Source organism: Fistularia commersonii, chromosome 7 (assembly GCF_037954325.1).
Source record: "Fistularia commersonii isolate RoL2024-O1a breed Wild chromosome 7, RoL_Fcom_v1.0, whole genome shotgun sequence".
Lineage (NCBI taxonomy): Eukaryota > Metazoa > Chordata > Actinopteri > Syngnathiformes > Fistulariidae > Fistularia > Fistularia commersonii.
The window spans coordinates 13,894,727-13,912,603 of NC_141290.1; the positions used below are offsets into that span (position 1 = coordinate 13,894,727).

General features: G+C 39.7%; 2 protein-coding genes across 7 annotated transcripts in view; one reads left to right on the forward strand and one right to left on the reverse strand.

The window, feature by feature from the left end:
- rap1gapb (RAP1 GTPase activating protein b) overlaps positions 1-2,871 on the forward strand; it is an 88,415-nt gene extending 85,544 nt beyond the window's left edge. For all 4 annotated transcript variants that reach the window (XM_086149932.1, XM_086149933.1, XM_086149935.1 and 1 more), the window contains one exon: positions 200-2,871. The gene's annotated coding sequence lies outside the window, so the exon portion shown is untranslated. The remainder of the gene's footprint in view (positions 1-199) is intronic.
- On the reverse strand, positions 2,733-16,960 carry padi2 (peptidyl arginine deiminase, type II). Of its 3 annotated transcripts, none has more exons than XM_086149937.1 (16): positions 16,805-16,960; positions 13,903-14,074; positions 13,290-13,359; positions 13,104-13,165; positions 11,466-11,583; positions 9,993-10,145; positions 9,699-9,889; positions 8,563-8,666; positions 8,340-8,451; positions 7,430-7,537; positions 7,193-7,344; positions 6,905-7,052; positions 6,568-6,661; positions 6,386-6,465; positions 4,290-4,430; positions 2,733-3,580 (listed from the first exon to the last, which is right to left on the reverse strand). In XM_086149937.1, exons 1-16 carry the CDS (start codon positions 16,957-16,959, stop codon positions 3,347-3,349), a joined length of 2,094 nt encoding a protein of 697 aa, XP_086006063.1. In that variant the 5' UTR covers position 16,960; the 3' UTR covers positions 2,733-3,346. The 3 variants fall into 3 exon arrangements, with proteins under 3 accessions (XP_086006063.1, XP_086006064.1, XP_086006065.1); XM_086149938.1 differs by lacking the exon at positions 16,805-16,960 and adding an exon at positions 16,071-16,300; XM_086149939.1 differs by lacking the exon at positions 16,805-16,960 and adding an exon at positions 16,067-16,242.
- Positions 16,961-17,877: the final 917 nt, after the last annotated feature.

Here is a 17,877-nt window from a genome sequence, read left to right on the forward strand (position 1 = left end):
ATTTTGCAGACAAAGGTTTTTTTTTTTTTCATTCTGAAAATGTCTACATTAGACCTCTTGAGACCCGTTACAGAGAGAAAAGTTTCAAGTAACCCTAGCTTCATTTTTAGATCTAAGTGTTTTAGCCATCTTTTTAACGGTCATGTTCACCTTGTTACATTTACTTACTTTACATCTACACGTCTCTTCTCTGTCTTAGCTTTCCCTTGAGCAGGGATTTCTGCAAGACATGAGCCAAGGAAGGATTTGAACTCTTAACAGGAGTTTGAGACAGTAGCCGGATCAAGGAACTGACATCTCATCCTCTGTATGTTTGTTGTGGATCCTCTGCCTATCACAACAGAAACTTAGCTCCATGGACATGTTCCAACCTATAGTCTTCATTCCGGCTCCACAAGGTACCTTCTCTACAAGCCCAAGGCTAAGGGAAGGAGACATCTACATCGCAGCATCACTACTGACTGTCAGCTGGTTTTGTCCACCTGTCTGCTCCCTCTTCAGGCCACTGAACCCAGATTCCTGAGTCTTACTAAAAACACTCATACGTGTCCAAATTGCTGAATGGATTGGGATCTGAAAGGGTCAAGTCTTCAGACTGAAAAGAAACTGATTCCTGTAAACCAGCTGCTGAGTGTTGGTCTTGTGAAGCAGTGGGTCTTCAAAAAAGAGAGTTGCACAGGAGTGAAATCATTTTCTAATGTATATTTTACACCCCACTGTGATATTGTACGCATAAGTTGATTCTTTTTTTGTGCCATGTCCCTGTGGCCATGATCGGATTTTAATTTAAAGATCTGTTCTCCTTGGGATCCTGATTACTGTCGTACCAATGACAGCCTCGTGACATGTCGTTGTTTGAGGGTACTTGTACTGCAATTTGGGGGTTAAATACCCTAAATCAGCTCACATCAAATACATATATACTGTAGCGTCCAAACCAGCAACAAGCATCCTCAGTATCCATTTCAAGGTCCTGCTGTTGAGAACTTTATCTGCAAATGCTCTTTCATACACCACTTGTCGAATTGATGGTTGTTTGTTTGTTTGGATGTGTGGATGTCTGTGTGCGTGTCTGTATACAACTGTACTACTAAATGGTGTAAAACTTTTTTTTTTGTTTTGTTTTGCCAAAAAACCCTCTCTCCTGTACACTGGTGCCATGTTTGATGTTGAGATGTCGTCCCTGTGATTTATGATTTACTAAAAAAGCAGCCAACATCTCCAAAATAACGCCCGTTTTGCTAATCGATTAAAACCTGTTTCGTATTTTAATTTCCAAAGTGTAATGTATGTACACAATACGTTTTCAAAGTCAATCCTCAATTCCAACTTTACCTTTGAGGGATGAAATCCCAATTTTTAGCCAAACATCAATCACACTGTGACTCGTTCTGAAGATGCCTTTGCAATGATTGTGTCACGTCATATATAAGGCATTTAACTTTGCCGGTTGGCTTGAATGTAAAACAGAGCAGATCTGTGTTATTAACACACGTTTGCTCTAGTGAATGGTAACACTGTGGTGGCAGTTCTACATGAATTCTCAAGGCGAAGCTTTTCCAACTTTTCTTCAGTTTGAACTGACAAAATATTGTCCAATAAAAGCATTTACAGTATGTGAGAGGGAAATCTTGTCATGGCAACTGGACTTTAATTGGTGGTTCCATGGTATCATCTGGGTCCAGTTGGATCTGTCCGACCTAGGTTGCAAAATCCTGTGAGTTCTGGAGATGATGTGTGGTATTGCCAACCAGAGGCACCAAAATTCTTGCAATGTGTTTGGCGATGTTGTAGGTAACAGAGTTGATACTGCTGACAATGGGTCTGAGGGGGACTCCCTGAGATTCTGAGATTTCAGCTGTCCATAAATGTACGGCAAGGATTGTCCTGGTTATAGTTGGTGATAAAGTGATTTGTCTATGGCTGCAACATTTTGAAGATGTTGTAGACAGCTGACCACTTTCTTCTCATATTTGCTGACCAGGTCCCGTTTCAGGGTTTCATATGTTGTTGTGTCCCTGAGAAGATTGTCCTATCTTGGGTGATCTTTTCTACCCAACACTACTGCGCACCTACCTTTGTCAGCTCGGAGTATGGTGATGTTCTCATCCTTCTGAAGTGAGGAAAGTACCATCTTCTCCTCATGTGTTAGATTGGATGATGGGGGACTTAGCATTGGACACTGATTCAGAGACTCAGCTTTTGAATCAGTGATGTGGTTACTACATATGGCTGTCCAGACTGGACTGGGATCTGGTCTGGGGGGCAAAATACAGGCCTTTGAAAAGGACATCAACTCCAGTGGGGTGTAGTTAGCGGCTGGATAAGTTCCTTACCCCCTGTGTTTTAATTAAATATGTAGACAAGCTAGGATTACACCAAATGGCCCATGTCTGCTTTCCTCGGTCAGGGGACACAGAGCAGAAGATATTCTTCAGAAAAAAAGACAGATAAGACACACACTTCATGATAGTGTAGGGGAAGGGAAGAAAGTTGGTGTCCTTTCTTAAGGCCTGAACTTTGAGGGTTCACCAGATCCCAACAGTAGACCTCATCACAGCCATGGAACAACGAAATGACTGATTCAGAAGCTGAGCAATCCAACTCAAGGTTTCAGCAGTGCCAACCCCCCAACCTATCCTACATGAAACCCTTAAATGGGACCTGACTAACAAATATAAAAAGAAACATCCATAGGCCAAAGTAAAAGCAGCAAAGAAAAAAATACACTGGACTGTCGAGTTTTTTTTAATTGTTATAGAGCACTCAGAGGAAATTAAGATTCTGCAAATAACATTTAAAAAAAGTCAAACAAATCAGTAGTACACATCTATTACTGTGACAACTCTTGAATTCAAGCTCATGACGAAACATTTCGTTGACACCCCCCCCCCACCCCTGGTAATATCAGAGTAGATGGATTGCGCCCTCTTGTGGTTGTATATTAATATAGCACTCTGCCACGTGGTTCAATTAACTTAAATGTGCTTGCACTGTGCGCTCCTGGCCAAGCAATAGTGCAACAGACTGGGAGAAAATCTTGTATTTGCTCAGTTTTTTGAAATGATTGTATTTCCGTTCTTGTCTCTTCAGTCGGCTTGAGCCCTCATTTGTAAATATTGCTTTACATGCTCATTGTAAATAAAGCCAGCAGATACGTTTAATAAAGATGAAGATGTAAACAGGATACTAAAACCCTGTTTTTTTTATGAAATGTTGACAGATAATCGTTTAAGAAAAGTTGTGCAATGTGAATGCAATATATGTTTCTCTGGAAAAGTGTACTTTTTTTAATGAATTGTTACTCCTTTCTTCTTAACCAGCTGTCACGTTGACCATTTTCTGTTCACACCTCCACATTCCACCACTTGAACTCAAATGGCTCCCTGAGGACATTGGAGCCACAGTGGACCTCTCCTAGAAGTTTGTGGTAGGAGGCGAAGTCATCGATGAATGTGCAGCTGAGGCCAAGGCCCTCCATCAGAGAGCACATCTCGGCCTCCAGCGCACAGCGTCCGTTCACCCGGGGGCCAAACGGCTTCGGGATGCCAAGGTTTTTCCCCAAAACGATCATGTTCACCTGGTAATATGATACAATCAAGTGAAGTAATGAGTATGTGTGCATAAGTAGAGGTACCTGATAATGCTTGCCCTTCCTACTTCTTATATCTTTTAAAAGATGGGACAACCACTTGTGTCAGATTATCACCGTACAGTATTTCTTTAGGTTAGCGCCAGATGATCAAAGCAACATTTTTGGGAATATATCCGTGGAATATATGGAGTAACACTCAACATTAACTTACAAAAAAAACAGATTGATATCAGGGTTTACAAGAGCCATGGAAAACTTGGAAAATTATTGACCAAATTTTCCAGTCATGGGAAACGTGGAACATGACACAATCAAAAGGTCAAATGTCCTAGAATAGTTCAAGTTTTCCTGGAATGTTATTCACAGCGCTTCTCTGCTTCTAGCCAGCGCAGAGCCCAAAATCAACCAATCAAATTTGAATGTTTCCATTTGACTGTGTCACTCTGTTTAGACACTTTTCAGACCTCCCCTCAGACCAAGGGAGCATCGACAAAACTAACAACTTTCAGATTAAGACTGATACATTTGTCATTGCTTCTGAGAATGTAAGAGATTATCCCATGGAGTTTTAGAGTTTTTTTAGCCATCGAGCAAAAATAGTCCAGAAATAGTCCAGGGAAATAGCAAGGAAGAACTATAGAAAAGAACACTTCTGGAACCCTTGACGTCCCGCACTTTTAACTAGCGATCTTACCATGTCAGGATAGTATGCCACTGCTCTGTAAACATGATCACCATTCTCCTGTAATTTGAAGAGGATCGGCAGGTCGATGATGTCCATCTCATCCAAGCCCAGCTCTCTTTTCAGCACGTCCCTGTTCCAGTCAATGCAGCTCTGGGGAACCGGAGAGGTAAAACATCAAAGAACATAACGCTTTCTTCAAACCCATTCTTTTTCTGGAAATAAAAACAAATATACGAACAAAAAAGGAATATATTTATATATATCTATACATCTAAGTATGTATATATGAATATGTGTGTGTGTGTGTATACATTTTGTATATATATATATGTATACACATACACATACACATACACACACACATATTCATACATAAAAGCGATGTTGTTCGTTTAACAAATGGATGAATTATGTAGTGTTCATTACACTGTTAAATGCTCAGGGGGTTTTAGGGGAGGATTATAGTCAATATTTAGACAGCATCGATTTTGATGCATATTTGAGCAGTTTCTTATCTTTAAATAAAAAAAATAAAAAAAAACAGAACAAAGGGTGAATTGAAAAAAGTGCAGGGACAATTTACAATATATAAATCTTTCCAGATTTTCCCAAAGGATGTATCATTATGCAAATAATATGCAAGTATTATTAATGTAAAAGGGTTATGAAGTCTTAGATCAGTGGTGGGCATACTGTTTGGCTAAGGGGCCGCATTGACTTTTAAAAGTTGACAGATGGGCCGGGTCAGCATAAGATAAGATACATATAAAAAAAAAAGCATTCGTTAACAGTACATATCAGACTAGTCTGACATTCGCTTTGAAAATAAAACCAGCTTGGTTTTGAAGGCTCCTACGTTTGCATGCATTTCACGGTTTTTCCCTTGTAGCTTCACATCCAACTCATTAATGTGTGTCAGTATGTCCACAGTAAAGGCTAAATCACAAAGCCAATCTGTGTCATTCAGCTCAGGAAAATTCTCAAGTGTTCTCAAGTAGCTCCAAAAATGAAATAATCTCCTGTTTGAGCTTCCACATTCATTGATTCAATCATTCAATCATTCAAAGCTAGTATGATTTTTGTAACAATCTTTGGCGGGCCCGATTAAAAAGATCAATGGGCCGGATTTGGCCCGCGGGCCGTTGTTTGCCCACCTGTCTTAGATTATCTGACACACTGATGTTTTGAATCACTACCCACTACCTGAGCATCTAATGGACAAATCCATGTTTGGCTTATGCCTGGACAACTTTCTATCAGAATGCATTGTGTCAACCCAACTGAGCATGTGAGTGGGTCAATGGGTGTTTGTCCAGGAGCCTCACTGCCTACATGGAGCCCAGGGATGGGGATCATCTCTGATGCATGTACTTCGTTCAGTGTTTTTATTGCATTTGAATAATTGATTATCAAATATTATATACAGTATACCAAGCTTTTGAATTCTCAAGCACAGGACTGACTCGCACTTAGCCATTGACCACCGTGGAAGGCCTCCAGAGCTCGGGTGGCTGTCTGGGTCGATTCCATAGGGCAAAGATAAGCGTCCCAATGACTTAATTTGACACTTTCAGCTGGGAGAGTTTGGAGGTCGCATCTGATTTTGTGGCCTGAATCCCTAAATTCTAGTTGAATGAAATGACAATATACTCATAAAACATCCTTAAGATGAGTCGAATTTATTAGTTCTATGGAGCACAATAAACAATCTGATTAAGTTGCCTTTTAAATTAGACCAATGTAATAACTAGTTGGGGGAAGTGACGGCCTGAGGTTTGACCTGTAAAGACCCCTGACATTGACACCTTTGGGATCATGAATGTAAACCTGCCCCACATTAGTGACGGACCCCGCTAATGCCCTTTTGGCCGAATGCAGGCAAATCCCTGCAGCCACAGTTTCCAAAATCCTGCGGAAATCCTTTACTAATGAGTGGAGACACCACATTAATGCCCATGGAATGACATATACAACACATTTGGCTTCACACTGAGGAGTACGCCTGAAGCACACATAGGTTTATTATAGCTCCGCCGACATTTGTCACAATTTTCTTTTTCTTTCCTGATGAGAAATGGCAAATCTAAATTAATAATTCAGCTCACCTGCACATAGTTATTTTCAGCTAGAAGACTTTGATCATTAAGTATCTCATCCACTGTAATCTGTTCTTCATCTTTACGACCTTTTTAGAAGCAAAGATGAAAGTTTGGACACATTTGGTGACTTTCTTTAGTTATTAAGAACAGGATTGTGCCATAATAAGTCCAGTAAAAGAGAAACAGACCCTCAAACAGTTTGGCTTCTCCATGGCCATTGTTTTGTAAGCCTCTGAAAAGTTTGTAGCTGGCATCTGGGCTGGCTAGCAGCAGCCGAAAGCCCTGCAAACACAAACACAAAACGTAAAAGTAACAGTGGCTGTCTGCTGTCCTTTGTACAATCCCAGGTCCCAGGTGAAGGGCCAGACAAAGCACGGCTCAGAAGACCAATATACATATGGTAGTTCAAAAAAACGATTGTGTGAGATACATTATTTTGGAAGTAAAGTGTCAGACGCCCCTAGAAGTTAGAGGCTTCAAATTGCTAATCCACATTTGTTTAGTTTAGTAGCAGAGAGTGTCTACCTTTCTGTCAGGTGCAGGAACAAAAGTCATGAATTCATCGACGTGACCAACAGAAAGCCAGTCAGAAAACAAGGCAATGGGCTCCTGAACCTTTTGGGCCCAAAGGAAGTCTTGAACAACTTTGGTCATGTTCCGTCCTTTGGTTGCCCTTCAGAAAGAAGAAAACAGATTTGTTCACTGCTCTTCCCTCCCGAGCGATAGATTTATTTCTTCTCCGAAAAGCCTCTTGTTCAAATTAATATTTTCCAGTAACTTGGAGACTTATCTTAGAATCTTCAACAAACTCACGTAGGAAAGGCAACTCCGATGATGATTCTGCCCAGGGGATAATCTTTTCCATTCACACAGACGGGAGGACTAACCTCCAGGTTTCCAAACGAGTCCAGGCTGCTGACAGTTTCTTTGTGGGCCATTCTCGTCACATACCCGAAGTCCGGGCCCTGAAAACATGTACTGAATCAAATAAAGTCGTGGCAGCTTTCCCAGTATGCTCGTCTAGTTGGATAGAACTTTGTGTCTCTTTACCAGTAGCTCTTTAGACGGAAAGTCCCTGAGGTCTCCGTCTCGGGGAGAATCCAGAACTACTGGAAACCGGTGATGAGGTGCGTCGATATAACCAAATTCCACTTCGTCCTGAAACATATCATTTTATTTTGATTGAGAGATTTTCACGTTCTGCTCTGCCTTATCTGCTATTATTTTGTTAGAGTCAGTTTGTATTATTTGAGGTGGGAGGTGTGTTTCCAGCTGTGGCTGGTTTTCTAAGGAATCTGTCACCTTTATTCTAACACTTCTTTCTTTCTCTTTTATTATGACAGGGTTAAAAGAACTGGTGTGGATGAGATGGACCCATCATGATCATGCAAGGAGGAGAATTGAGACTTCCAATCTTCCATCAAAATTCTGAAGTTATGTATGTATTATTTTATATCTGGCATTTGACAGATATTAGAATATGAAAAAAAAACAAAAACAAAGAGTCAAATGAAAAAAGTGACGATTTACAATATACAATATACAAATCTTTCCAGATTTTCCTAGTGGATGTATCATTATGCAAATAATATGCAAGTATTATTAATGGAAAAGTGTTATGAAGTCTTAGATTATCTCACACACTGTCTGATGTTAGTAGAATTGAGACTTCCAATCTTCCACCAAAATTCTGAATACTGTATATACTGGTAGCAAAAATGGAACTTATGAATATTGTGATTTTGTTTTCGCCATATTATCTCAAGCAAGTTATACTTTATCATTTAAATCTTTTGTGAGGCTGGGTTTTGCATTACGTCACTTGGTTCTCGGTTCTTTACAGAGAAATTAAAATTTTGAATACAAATAAATAAATAATCTTGCCAAAAAGCTGAAAGTGTGACAGAGGCCACATTACGGCTTGTGAGGTCAATTTCAAATCCACATTAAAAACATGCACCTGCATCCAGCGATCTCCTCTGTTCATGTACTCGTGACAGATCTTGAGCTTGTGTCCACAGCTGGCAACAAGGTTCTTCATCCCTTTCAGGAACTGATAGTTGTCAGACGTGCTGAGGAGTTAGACCAGCAAAGACGCAGTGCCATTGAGCAAACACCTTTCCTGATGGGCAACATTTAAATGAGCAAGTACTGTAATTTCATCAAAAATTCTGGGCTTTTACCTGCACACAAAAACCTCCACTGGCTGGAGAGTGTTGGGTGTCATGATCCAGGGAGCCACTCTGTAAACAACTTTGTCTGTGAAAATGGGAGTCTCCGGGAGACCCTGTCAAAACACAACAGGCTGCTGAGTTTGAGATTGATTTACACAGATTGCAGTTTTAAATACTTGAAGCTACAAGCTAAGTAATTCCAGTTTTAGGCAGATGATGTTCATTCCCACTTGAGATGCTGACAGTGGAATCCGAAAATGGTTAACAGTAAAAATTTGTCTAAACAAAAAGCTAAGTCACATAAGATTAACGAGAAAATGTTATATACAATGGATCAATGATAAGACTGATTTGAGAAGATTTATTTCATGACAAGCAGATCAGGACTCCTGTAACACATGTTAAAGATCACCCAGTCAGCATAAAACCTATTGCTACAACACATGTGTGTTGTGTATACAGAGTGTATATGTGTGTGTGTGTGTGTGTGTGTGTGTGTGTGTGTGTGTGTGTGTGTGTGTGTGTGTGTGTGTTTGCGTTTGTGTGTGTGTCTGACTTTCTTTGTGTATTGTATTATTTATATCCTGATATTGTTCCTTGTCGACTGAGATGGTTTAGCCATGTACAGAGGAGGGAGAGCGAATATATTGGGAGACAGATGCTGGAATTGGAGCTGCCAGGCAGGTGGTCTCGAGGAAGACCACAGAGAAGATTTATGGATGTAGTGATAGAGGATATGAAGGTAGTTGGTGTGAGAGAGGACAGAGAATAGGGTTAGACGGAGAAGGTTGATTTGCTGTGGCCACCCCTAAAGGTAAAAGCCGAAGAGTAAAGAAGAAAAAGAAGAAGTTCCTTAAGGTCAAATAAAGTTACTTTATGTATATTTTTTCTATGACTACATCTGATGTTATAATAACAGGTGTTGTTATCAAGAGGGGAACTGAAATATGAGGTCAATTTCAATATGACCTCCAATACATTAGGTGGAATGGTGGTGTTTGACCGACTTGTTGACGCTCAAGTAAACTAGTTTAAAAGGAAAAAGTTTAGACATTTGCATTAAATAGGTCAAATGCCATCTTTGTTATACACCAAATGATAAATAAGAATCAATTCATTGGAGGATCTGTTTTTGCAGTTCTTACATCAGAGATTGGCTCTAACAGACTGAGATTGATGCTGATCAGCCCATCAAAGTCTTTGTCCGGAAACCTGAGGCCCTCCACATGAAAGTTCATTTCTGCCGTGCCGCCAAGGTAAGGCACCTCCTGAGACAAGATCTTGCTGCTCAACACCAGTGGATAGTCCCTTATGAAGAAACTAAACACTCTTGTCACTGATGTAAAAAAAAAAAAAAAAAAAAAAGGAAACGAACAACAGCATTACTTACATGTTTCATCATCTGGCTCAGGGCTTCCTCGCCCTTTGTATTTACTCACTTATGTTGTTATTCAAAAGATCAGAGGATCTGGGCCTGAAGACTCTGACGCTCTCTGCATCACCCTGGGAGATGTGCATGGTGAGTTTGTAGCCCTCTGGAAGCTTGGCCGGGCCCCTGGTCCTCAGTACCATGACAGACATGTCTTTCAGATCTGCATTTTTCCAGAGGCGGAATTGAGTTGCTTACTCAGTCACTAACAGTACAGACATGTTTGCACATAGGCTGGTATGAAATGTGGACAGTATAATATCTTTCCGCTCGCACAGAGTGACATATTCACCCTGCTTTGATTTCTTTTGTTCGAGAAACTTGGATGAGTCTGACTTGCATTGTGCGAAAAAAAAAATTTGAAATGCAGCCAAAACAATTTCAAACTGGAAAAAGAAAAATTAGTGCAAAAGTGGTGGATGTTGTTGTATTGTTACATAAAAGATCAATTTTGACAGGGGAAAGCATTGGTACTGCTAATGTTAGTGCTGGCAATAGTTACAATTTGAAATGATGCAAAATCACATCAGCTGATGACAAATTTGTTATATAAACATATATAGAACTATGATATGTAATTAGATATCATGCAGGTTTTTTATTGCCTCATATTACTGTCAAATTGCACAAAAACAACAATTCTTATATGGACACTTAGAAGTTATTATTGCACAATCCCCTTTTCCCTAATCAAAAAAAATCTAGAATTTATCTTTAAACCATATGAAGAATATTTGGAACACTGGTAGTTGAATTATAAAGTGTTTGGGCTTTTTGTTGGTAAGAAAAAAAGAAAGTCTCTAAAGTGAACATGAACTTTACCCACTGGAGCTATTGTGCATAATTATATACAGTACAAATTTACCAGGCTGGGTGAATGCAACTCATGACTAACATTAACGTTCAAAGTTTTTTTATGGCGATACTTTATCATCCTTCGCCTTTGGCAGTGGCACTTTATCTAGTAAACTATATCAGCACTTTAACCCATTGACGGTCTAATACCTTGAGTATAAATGCGTATTTTCTCAGCATGAGAAAAATGTACATGTATGATTTGTTTGATCACACTTAACTTCACAATTTTCATTGACTGTCAGGATTTATTAACCAACGAGCCTGTGCCACTGAATAGATAAGAGGGGATCTGAAGGTTAATTCTACATAAATATACTACACTAAACTATACTAAAAAGGAGTTAATTCAGATAGGATGGTCAGTAAATCACATTCCATGGTGTGGTATTTGCAGCTTGCATCCAGCATAAGAATTGGGATTGTTTCTTGATTTTCTTAGTCTAACTCTTTGTTCCCTCTAATGATAAAATTTTCCTCCTTTGCATATCATTTTATTACAGGGCCAAGCTACAAGTTATGGATGTCCCAGTGACACTTAATGCCTATTAATACCAAATGTTCTTTTTGAGAGCCTAAAGTCAGGTGCACTGTTTGAATGTGTATAACACGTCTATGGCACTTGTACCTGACACTTTGTCGACAGTGTCCCGCTCGCTGTCTGGAGACCTCCAATAGGACCTTTCTGAGTCACAGTTTACCAACAGGATGGCCCCGTGTCCCTTAGGACCCCATTTCCACGATGCCTAGGGTTGCATAGAAATCTTAAGTTTAACAAATGCTTTATGTTGATCCATAGACAATTCAGGGAAAATAAGTAAATGGAAAGAATACATAGAAAAAAAATGACAAATCTTGCTACCAACACAGTATATCAAATGGGTCTTATTGACTCCAAGAGCATATAATAGGTACCCGCAGCCCTGGAGACAGCTGCTTCAGACCCACACACAAAGCAAGTTCCGGACCACTTGTCTAACTAGTTATGCTATCTGTTGCTGAGGTGAGCAAACAATGGATATTGTCTCAGCCTTGGAAGACGGAGCTCAACTGAGATAACCTGACTAGATGGTCTTGGTCAATCAATAAAGCCACTTTTCCATTTTAGCAAAACTCACTACCAGAAGAAATGGGCAAAAAAAGAGTGCATTTTATAAAAAAAAAAAAAACTGTGCTGATAATGCAGTCGTTTTAACAGCTTGGTCTGCATCCTCCTCCAAGACCTGCATCCATTACTAATTGGAGTGTCAGTGGCCTCTGAGCCACCCTTCCGATCGGTCTCTAGTTCCCCCTGCATACCATGACCTGGCAATGGTGTTCAGTAAGTACCTTGCCTAATCCCTCCCCCGACTAACCTTATGATGGCCGGATTGACCTATCGGTGCCAAATACACCAGCAGTTGCCTCCAAGCTTTCTCACCTAGAACCGGGGGAAGGCCTGATCACTTCCCATGCCGTTTTCCAAGCTTTGATAAACTAGACAGACATGCTCCACCACCTTTTTGTTTACCTGGTTGACATCCTGGTTGTCTCATGTTCCCAAGAGAAACCGGAGAAGTGAGTATCATGACCCCAACCTTTAGCTTTCTGGTGTACATACTGTCTCAGGGACAGCTAAGACCGAACCCCGCCACAATGGCTAAATGGCTGACACCCTCTACAAAATTGCAATGTGGTCTGGGCTTTTCCAATATTTACACCAGTGTTTAGAGTAATGAAAAGTGTGCTTGTTGCCACTCAGGGACAGACCGGCTCACCTGCTCCATTACTTTCAGCGATCCATAGTATGAAGATCTTTTCCAGATGACAACATTCAACATTAAATAACACTCCTTTCCAACTCTCTCTGCTCTTGGGTCTAGATCTAGCCACATGCGACATGAAAATTAGTGACTATTCCCTAAGGAATGAAGGATTTTTAAAGCAGACTTATTCGTTCTCAATAAAGGTTTATGTTTTGAAACATTCTCTGATCCTGTGATCCTGTATCAATGATGGATAAGGCATTCTCATTATTTCCCAGCAGCCCTGCAGATAAATGTTTTTTATAGAAGGATCCAAATAACCAGGATGAAAACCTCTCAAATTATTACGTGCAGAAGTCATTCCATTCACGTAACGGTGTCCTTGCATTCGCTTCAGGCAAATAATTTATACTGAGTTGATATTCTCAAAATCATTATGGACTGAATGACCAAGATAAACTGAAAATTCTTAGGTAATTAGACATTGCCATAATCGTTGCTACTGGCACACTTGGACTGACCTTGTTGGGATTGTTTTTCTCCACGATGCCATCTCTGTCAGCATCCACGTCAAGTGAAATCTCTGCATCATGAAAATAAAGGGCTTATTATATTGGTGAATTGACGGAGTACCCCAATGACCTGAACTAGCTTAATCTCATATTCGCTGGTTTTTAATACAATACAAACTCAATGTTAAAACTTACCAAGGGCTGTCAGGTGTAGGACTGCTTTCCCCAAAACTTGTTTATTCTCTCCATAGTACAGGACAGAAAGCTCATGAGATAAAAGCACAAGACACGTAAACATATATTTGGAAGGGATTTCTCAAGAAATGCACGAATACAAATCTTATGAGTTTGCATTGTTTATAAAATGAGATTAAGCTCTATTTAACCAGTCAATATAATAAAATACTGAAAGAATCCTCTTGGCCAATATCTTCTTCAGATTCAAAATTTCACAATTCACTTTTTATGAAACCAGATTTATTTATCTTCTCTACTTAAATATTTGGTTGAATGTTGGTCATGAAGTTAACAAGACAACCAATAGCAAACTATTGGTTTCGAAGCCGATGAAAGCAGTTCTGATCACAATTCAGTCCTTAAGCTCTAAATAACATGTTTATCTTTACATTGATTTTATGCTCTAATCATTACATTATTATTTATTTAAATATTTATTATTTTTATTCATTTTTCATTATCACTTAAATGGTTGATATGACAACAGTACCTTTGGTTTCTGAGGAGCCCATTGGAGAAAGGCAAATGACACTTGTTTTGGTACACAATGACCTCATTCACTTCATCTTACCTTTGCATCGTTCTCATACAGGCTGGCCTGAGGCATGGTGATGAGCAGTGCAGAGTTTCCATTGAGAGGAATGGGGGAGAGATGGTACGTCTCCTGAGGTGAGGGGGTGATGTTGTACCTGACGTTGGGGGTGCACTTGACGGAGAAGAACTTGGAGTTAGGTGGGGCACTCCTAGGCGAAAAAAAAAGACCCATCTTCATATTGTGATCTGTTTACATAACAGCAGGAGCTTCCACATGAGGGAAGGCTTTTGTTTTAGAAAACAAATTTTAATCTGCCATTTACTCCCCAGTGTTGAAGGTACAAGCTGGAGCCTGCATAATTATTTCTGTCAAAAGGCACAAAAAATTCACTAGAAAAATCGAATATATAAACTTGCTTTTATCTAAATAAAGGTGAGGATATTGTGAATTCAACCTTTGGCTATCAGGACTACACTACATAGTTAGAATTGTTGTAAGAAGGGTGATGTAACAAAATCAAAAACTCTCAACTACAAGTAGGTAGAACAATATTAGCAATACTTAATGTATAAATCAGAGTTACTGTCTTTGCATTGGTTATAATAGTCATTCATTATCTATGCCACTTATTTCCCAGTCAGGGTCATACAACTGCCATTGAGTCAGAGGCAGGGATCATGCTGGACCAGTCACCAGTCCTTCACAGAGACAAACAACCATTCACTCCCTTATTCAAACATATGGGCAATTTAAAGTCTCCAGTTAACCTACAGCATGTTTTTGGGCTGTGAGAGAAAACCAGAGAACCTGGACAACACCAACAACATGAGGAGAAGCTCCTTTTGCACAACTAAAAGATTGCTCATTTTTACAATAAGGAAGTTCAAAAGGTTTAAGGAAAAGAGAAGCTGCACGATATCTCATGTGTGCCTGGCATAGTGATTACAGCTCTTGGTTTTATTTGCTTTTGGTGTGTTGCTACATTGTTAGCCCCTATTAAAGTCTGGCATTCATTAAACTTGCATTCTGTGATACATTCTTATCTCTTAAAAACAATATTGGAACATATGAAAATGTTCAATTTTACAGGTTTACCTGCTTGAGCTGAGACTTCACAACAAAGTCCAGTCTCAGCTTACTTTTTCTACTGACCATTTCTGTGTCTCATACTGTATGCTAAATATTGGACCCCTTGAGATTCCAAAATGTTTTGTTAAGTCAAAGCAAATAAATGCTCAGAGACACATGTTTCTTGTCCCTTTCATAGAGAACTACAATAACAACTGGCCATCTTCAACCAGAGCCCCAGCAGCACAACTTGCCCAAACACGCCAAGATCCTCAAACCACCCTTCCCCAAAAGGTAGGTCTTGTTTCTACCAAAACCAAATACCTAGATACCACATATCATATCTCTCTGCCATGAAACACACTTTTAGGGTGTAAGGATATTCCCATTGAACAGCAAGATACCTGACACCAACATAATTGCCTCTAGACATATTCCATGAGTCATCTTATTTCTGTTTATACACATTGTTTCAACCGTGTGTGGGGTGTGGATATACTGTTGGAAGAAAATTTACTATGACTGTAAATGTCTAAATATGGATGCCTATTTATATAACTCAACCATATACCTATATATATATATATAGGTATATATATATTACGGACACAAAATATAGCTGCATCATGGGAAACATATCAGTCTCTGGAGGTACAGATATGAAATGCTTTCACCATCTGTCTGATCTGTAATCCAGTCTGAGTGAGCTGTGTGTGGAGGCTGGCATTTGGCACAACAGACAGCCTGCATTTCTTTAGGCCAACAAAGTATCTACTGTTGAACAGCAACAATAGAAGGCTGTTGAATTTCCACTTTGCTCACAAAAAAATAAAACAAACTGACGGTGCAACTACCCGTGCTGTTGACATATCAGAATTTCAGCTTGACCATTATGAAACAGTTGTTCAACATTCTTCACCCCACCAATCTTTTACATTTTAGACAGTGTCGATGATAAAACCAACGTGTTAGGGGATAAACTACTGCATTTATGAATATTTCAAAAAAGTTTTTCCAGGTTTGATCCTTCTAATACTATTTAATAATTACAGTTATTTTTTGCTCGATCTGAGTAAAGTTATGATGGATACTGTTGGAAGCCGTGGTGGAGGTGAAGTAAATGTGTAATTACCTACCTGTGGAGGGTCGCATTGAGCTCGGATCCCACCACGCACAAAACTCGCGTGGTTTTGTTATAGTCCATCCTGAGAGTCCGTGGGTGAATCATGGCTGTATTTCTCCCCGCGGTGTGTTAAGCAGTGTGCGTGTGGCAGCTGTGACACCCGTTGTGCAAGCCCCCACCCGAGAACACGGCGGTCATCCACACTCACAGTCCCGTCCGTCCGGAGCGCAACAAGTGTTGTGAGAGCTGCAGGTGCTGGAGGCTTAAATCCCTTCACGATGATTGGTCGGAAAACTGGACACTACCACGAACACACCACCCAGTTTTATGTTTCTCCCTCTCCCCCTCACTCTTGTCACTGTTGTGACTTTGTCTTGCTTCGTTTGTTTAATTGCATTTTATTCTAATCTGTATTCACCGCATACGCACCTTATATCAATTCACCGGCTCGTATACCCCAATGAGATGACCTTTGTATATTGTTTTGTTTCGGTTAAGTAGTTGGTGTGCGTATCCGCGCATGCGCAAAAGCAGGGAGCGGCTCAATTCACAAACAAACAAACAAAAAAACAAACAAACAAAAGAATGAAACAAACAAACACATACATCGCCGATCAGGACTAGTTTAACATTATCGACTAACTGTTATCGTAACTCAAACGCTTCCTTGCCAGTGTCAGTGTCATCATTAAAAGCATTCACCTTAAAGCTTTTCCTTGGACTGCGGATTTTTTTGATATACCTTACCTGTTCAAACTTGCTTCCAAAACGGTTCCGTCAATATAAATGACCCTCCGGACTTTATTTGTGTCCAGATGACATGTTCGGTTATATTGCCGACCATTTCTCCACCTATTCAACGGCACTTTTGCACTGGAAGTTTTAGACATTTCTTGAAACATCTTTTTGGGTATTCGCGGAAGGGGAGTCTGCTTTTCTCAGGTAGTAATGTGTGATGGGAGGAGCGGGAATCTACCAGTGAGGCACTCAACTCGGCAAGCAATATCACGTTCTTACATGCAAAATTGACATTTAAAACATTGGCAGGATAGCCATTCCCTAGATTTGATCTAGTATATGCGTCATATTTATTTGTATAAATGCAGGTATATTAAATCCGAATTCTGAGTTAATGGTATTCAGTTAGACGTGCAGTTGCCAATAAAACGCAATTGTTGGTGCAAATGCTATTTCTAACAATGGAATAAACGTGGTGTTACCCTCTAGTTAACCACTTCAATCTTTTCTCCTTCTTCTTCTTTCGGCTTTTTCCTTCAGGGGTCGCCACAGCAGATCAACCTTCGCAATCTAACCCTATTCTCTGTATCTTCTCTCACACCGACTACCTTCATATCCTCTCTCACTGCGTCCATAAATATTCTAACATGTGCTGTTCCTCTGATAGACTCCCGATTCTATCCATCCTCTCCTCTCCCAAAGAGAACCTCAGCGTCTTCGTCTCTGATTGTTAGCCACTTTACTCGTTTATGTGAATTTTTGAGATGAATTTTTGAAATTAGGATTACCATACATTAGGTAGGGGATTTATAAATAGCACAATATTGTATTGTTGAAAAGGGAAGAATAACTTTTTTGAATAACTAAAGGGCCTATTGTGGACGCAGGCAACAGAGTACAGTACAGTTTGAAAAAAAAGAGATGAAACAACAATGTGATGCACACTTTTAAATATCAAGAAATAAGTGTCGCAAAATGAATCATATTTGAAAACGAATTTTCTAGTGTGTACAATACATACGACTACAAAAACATTTCAGATGAATTGTCCAATCAAATGAGTTCAAATATTTGATGGATTT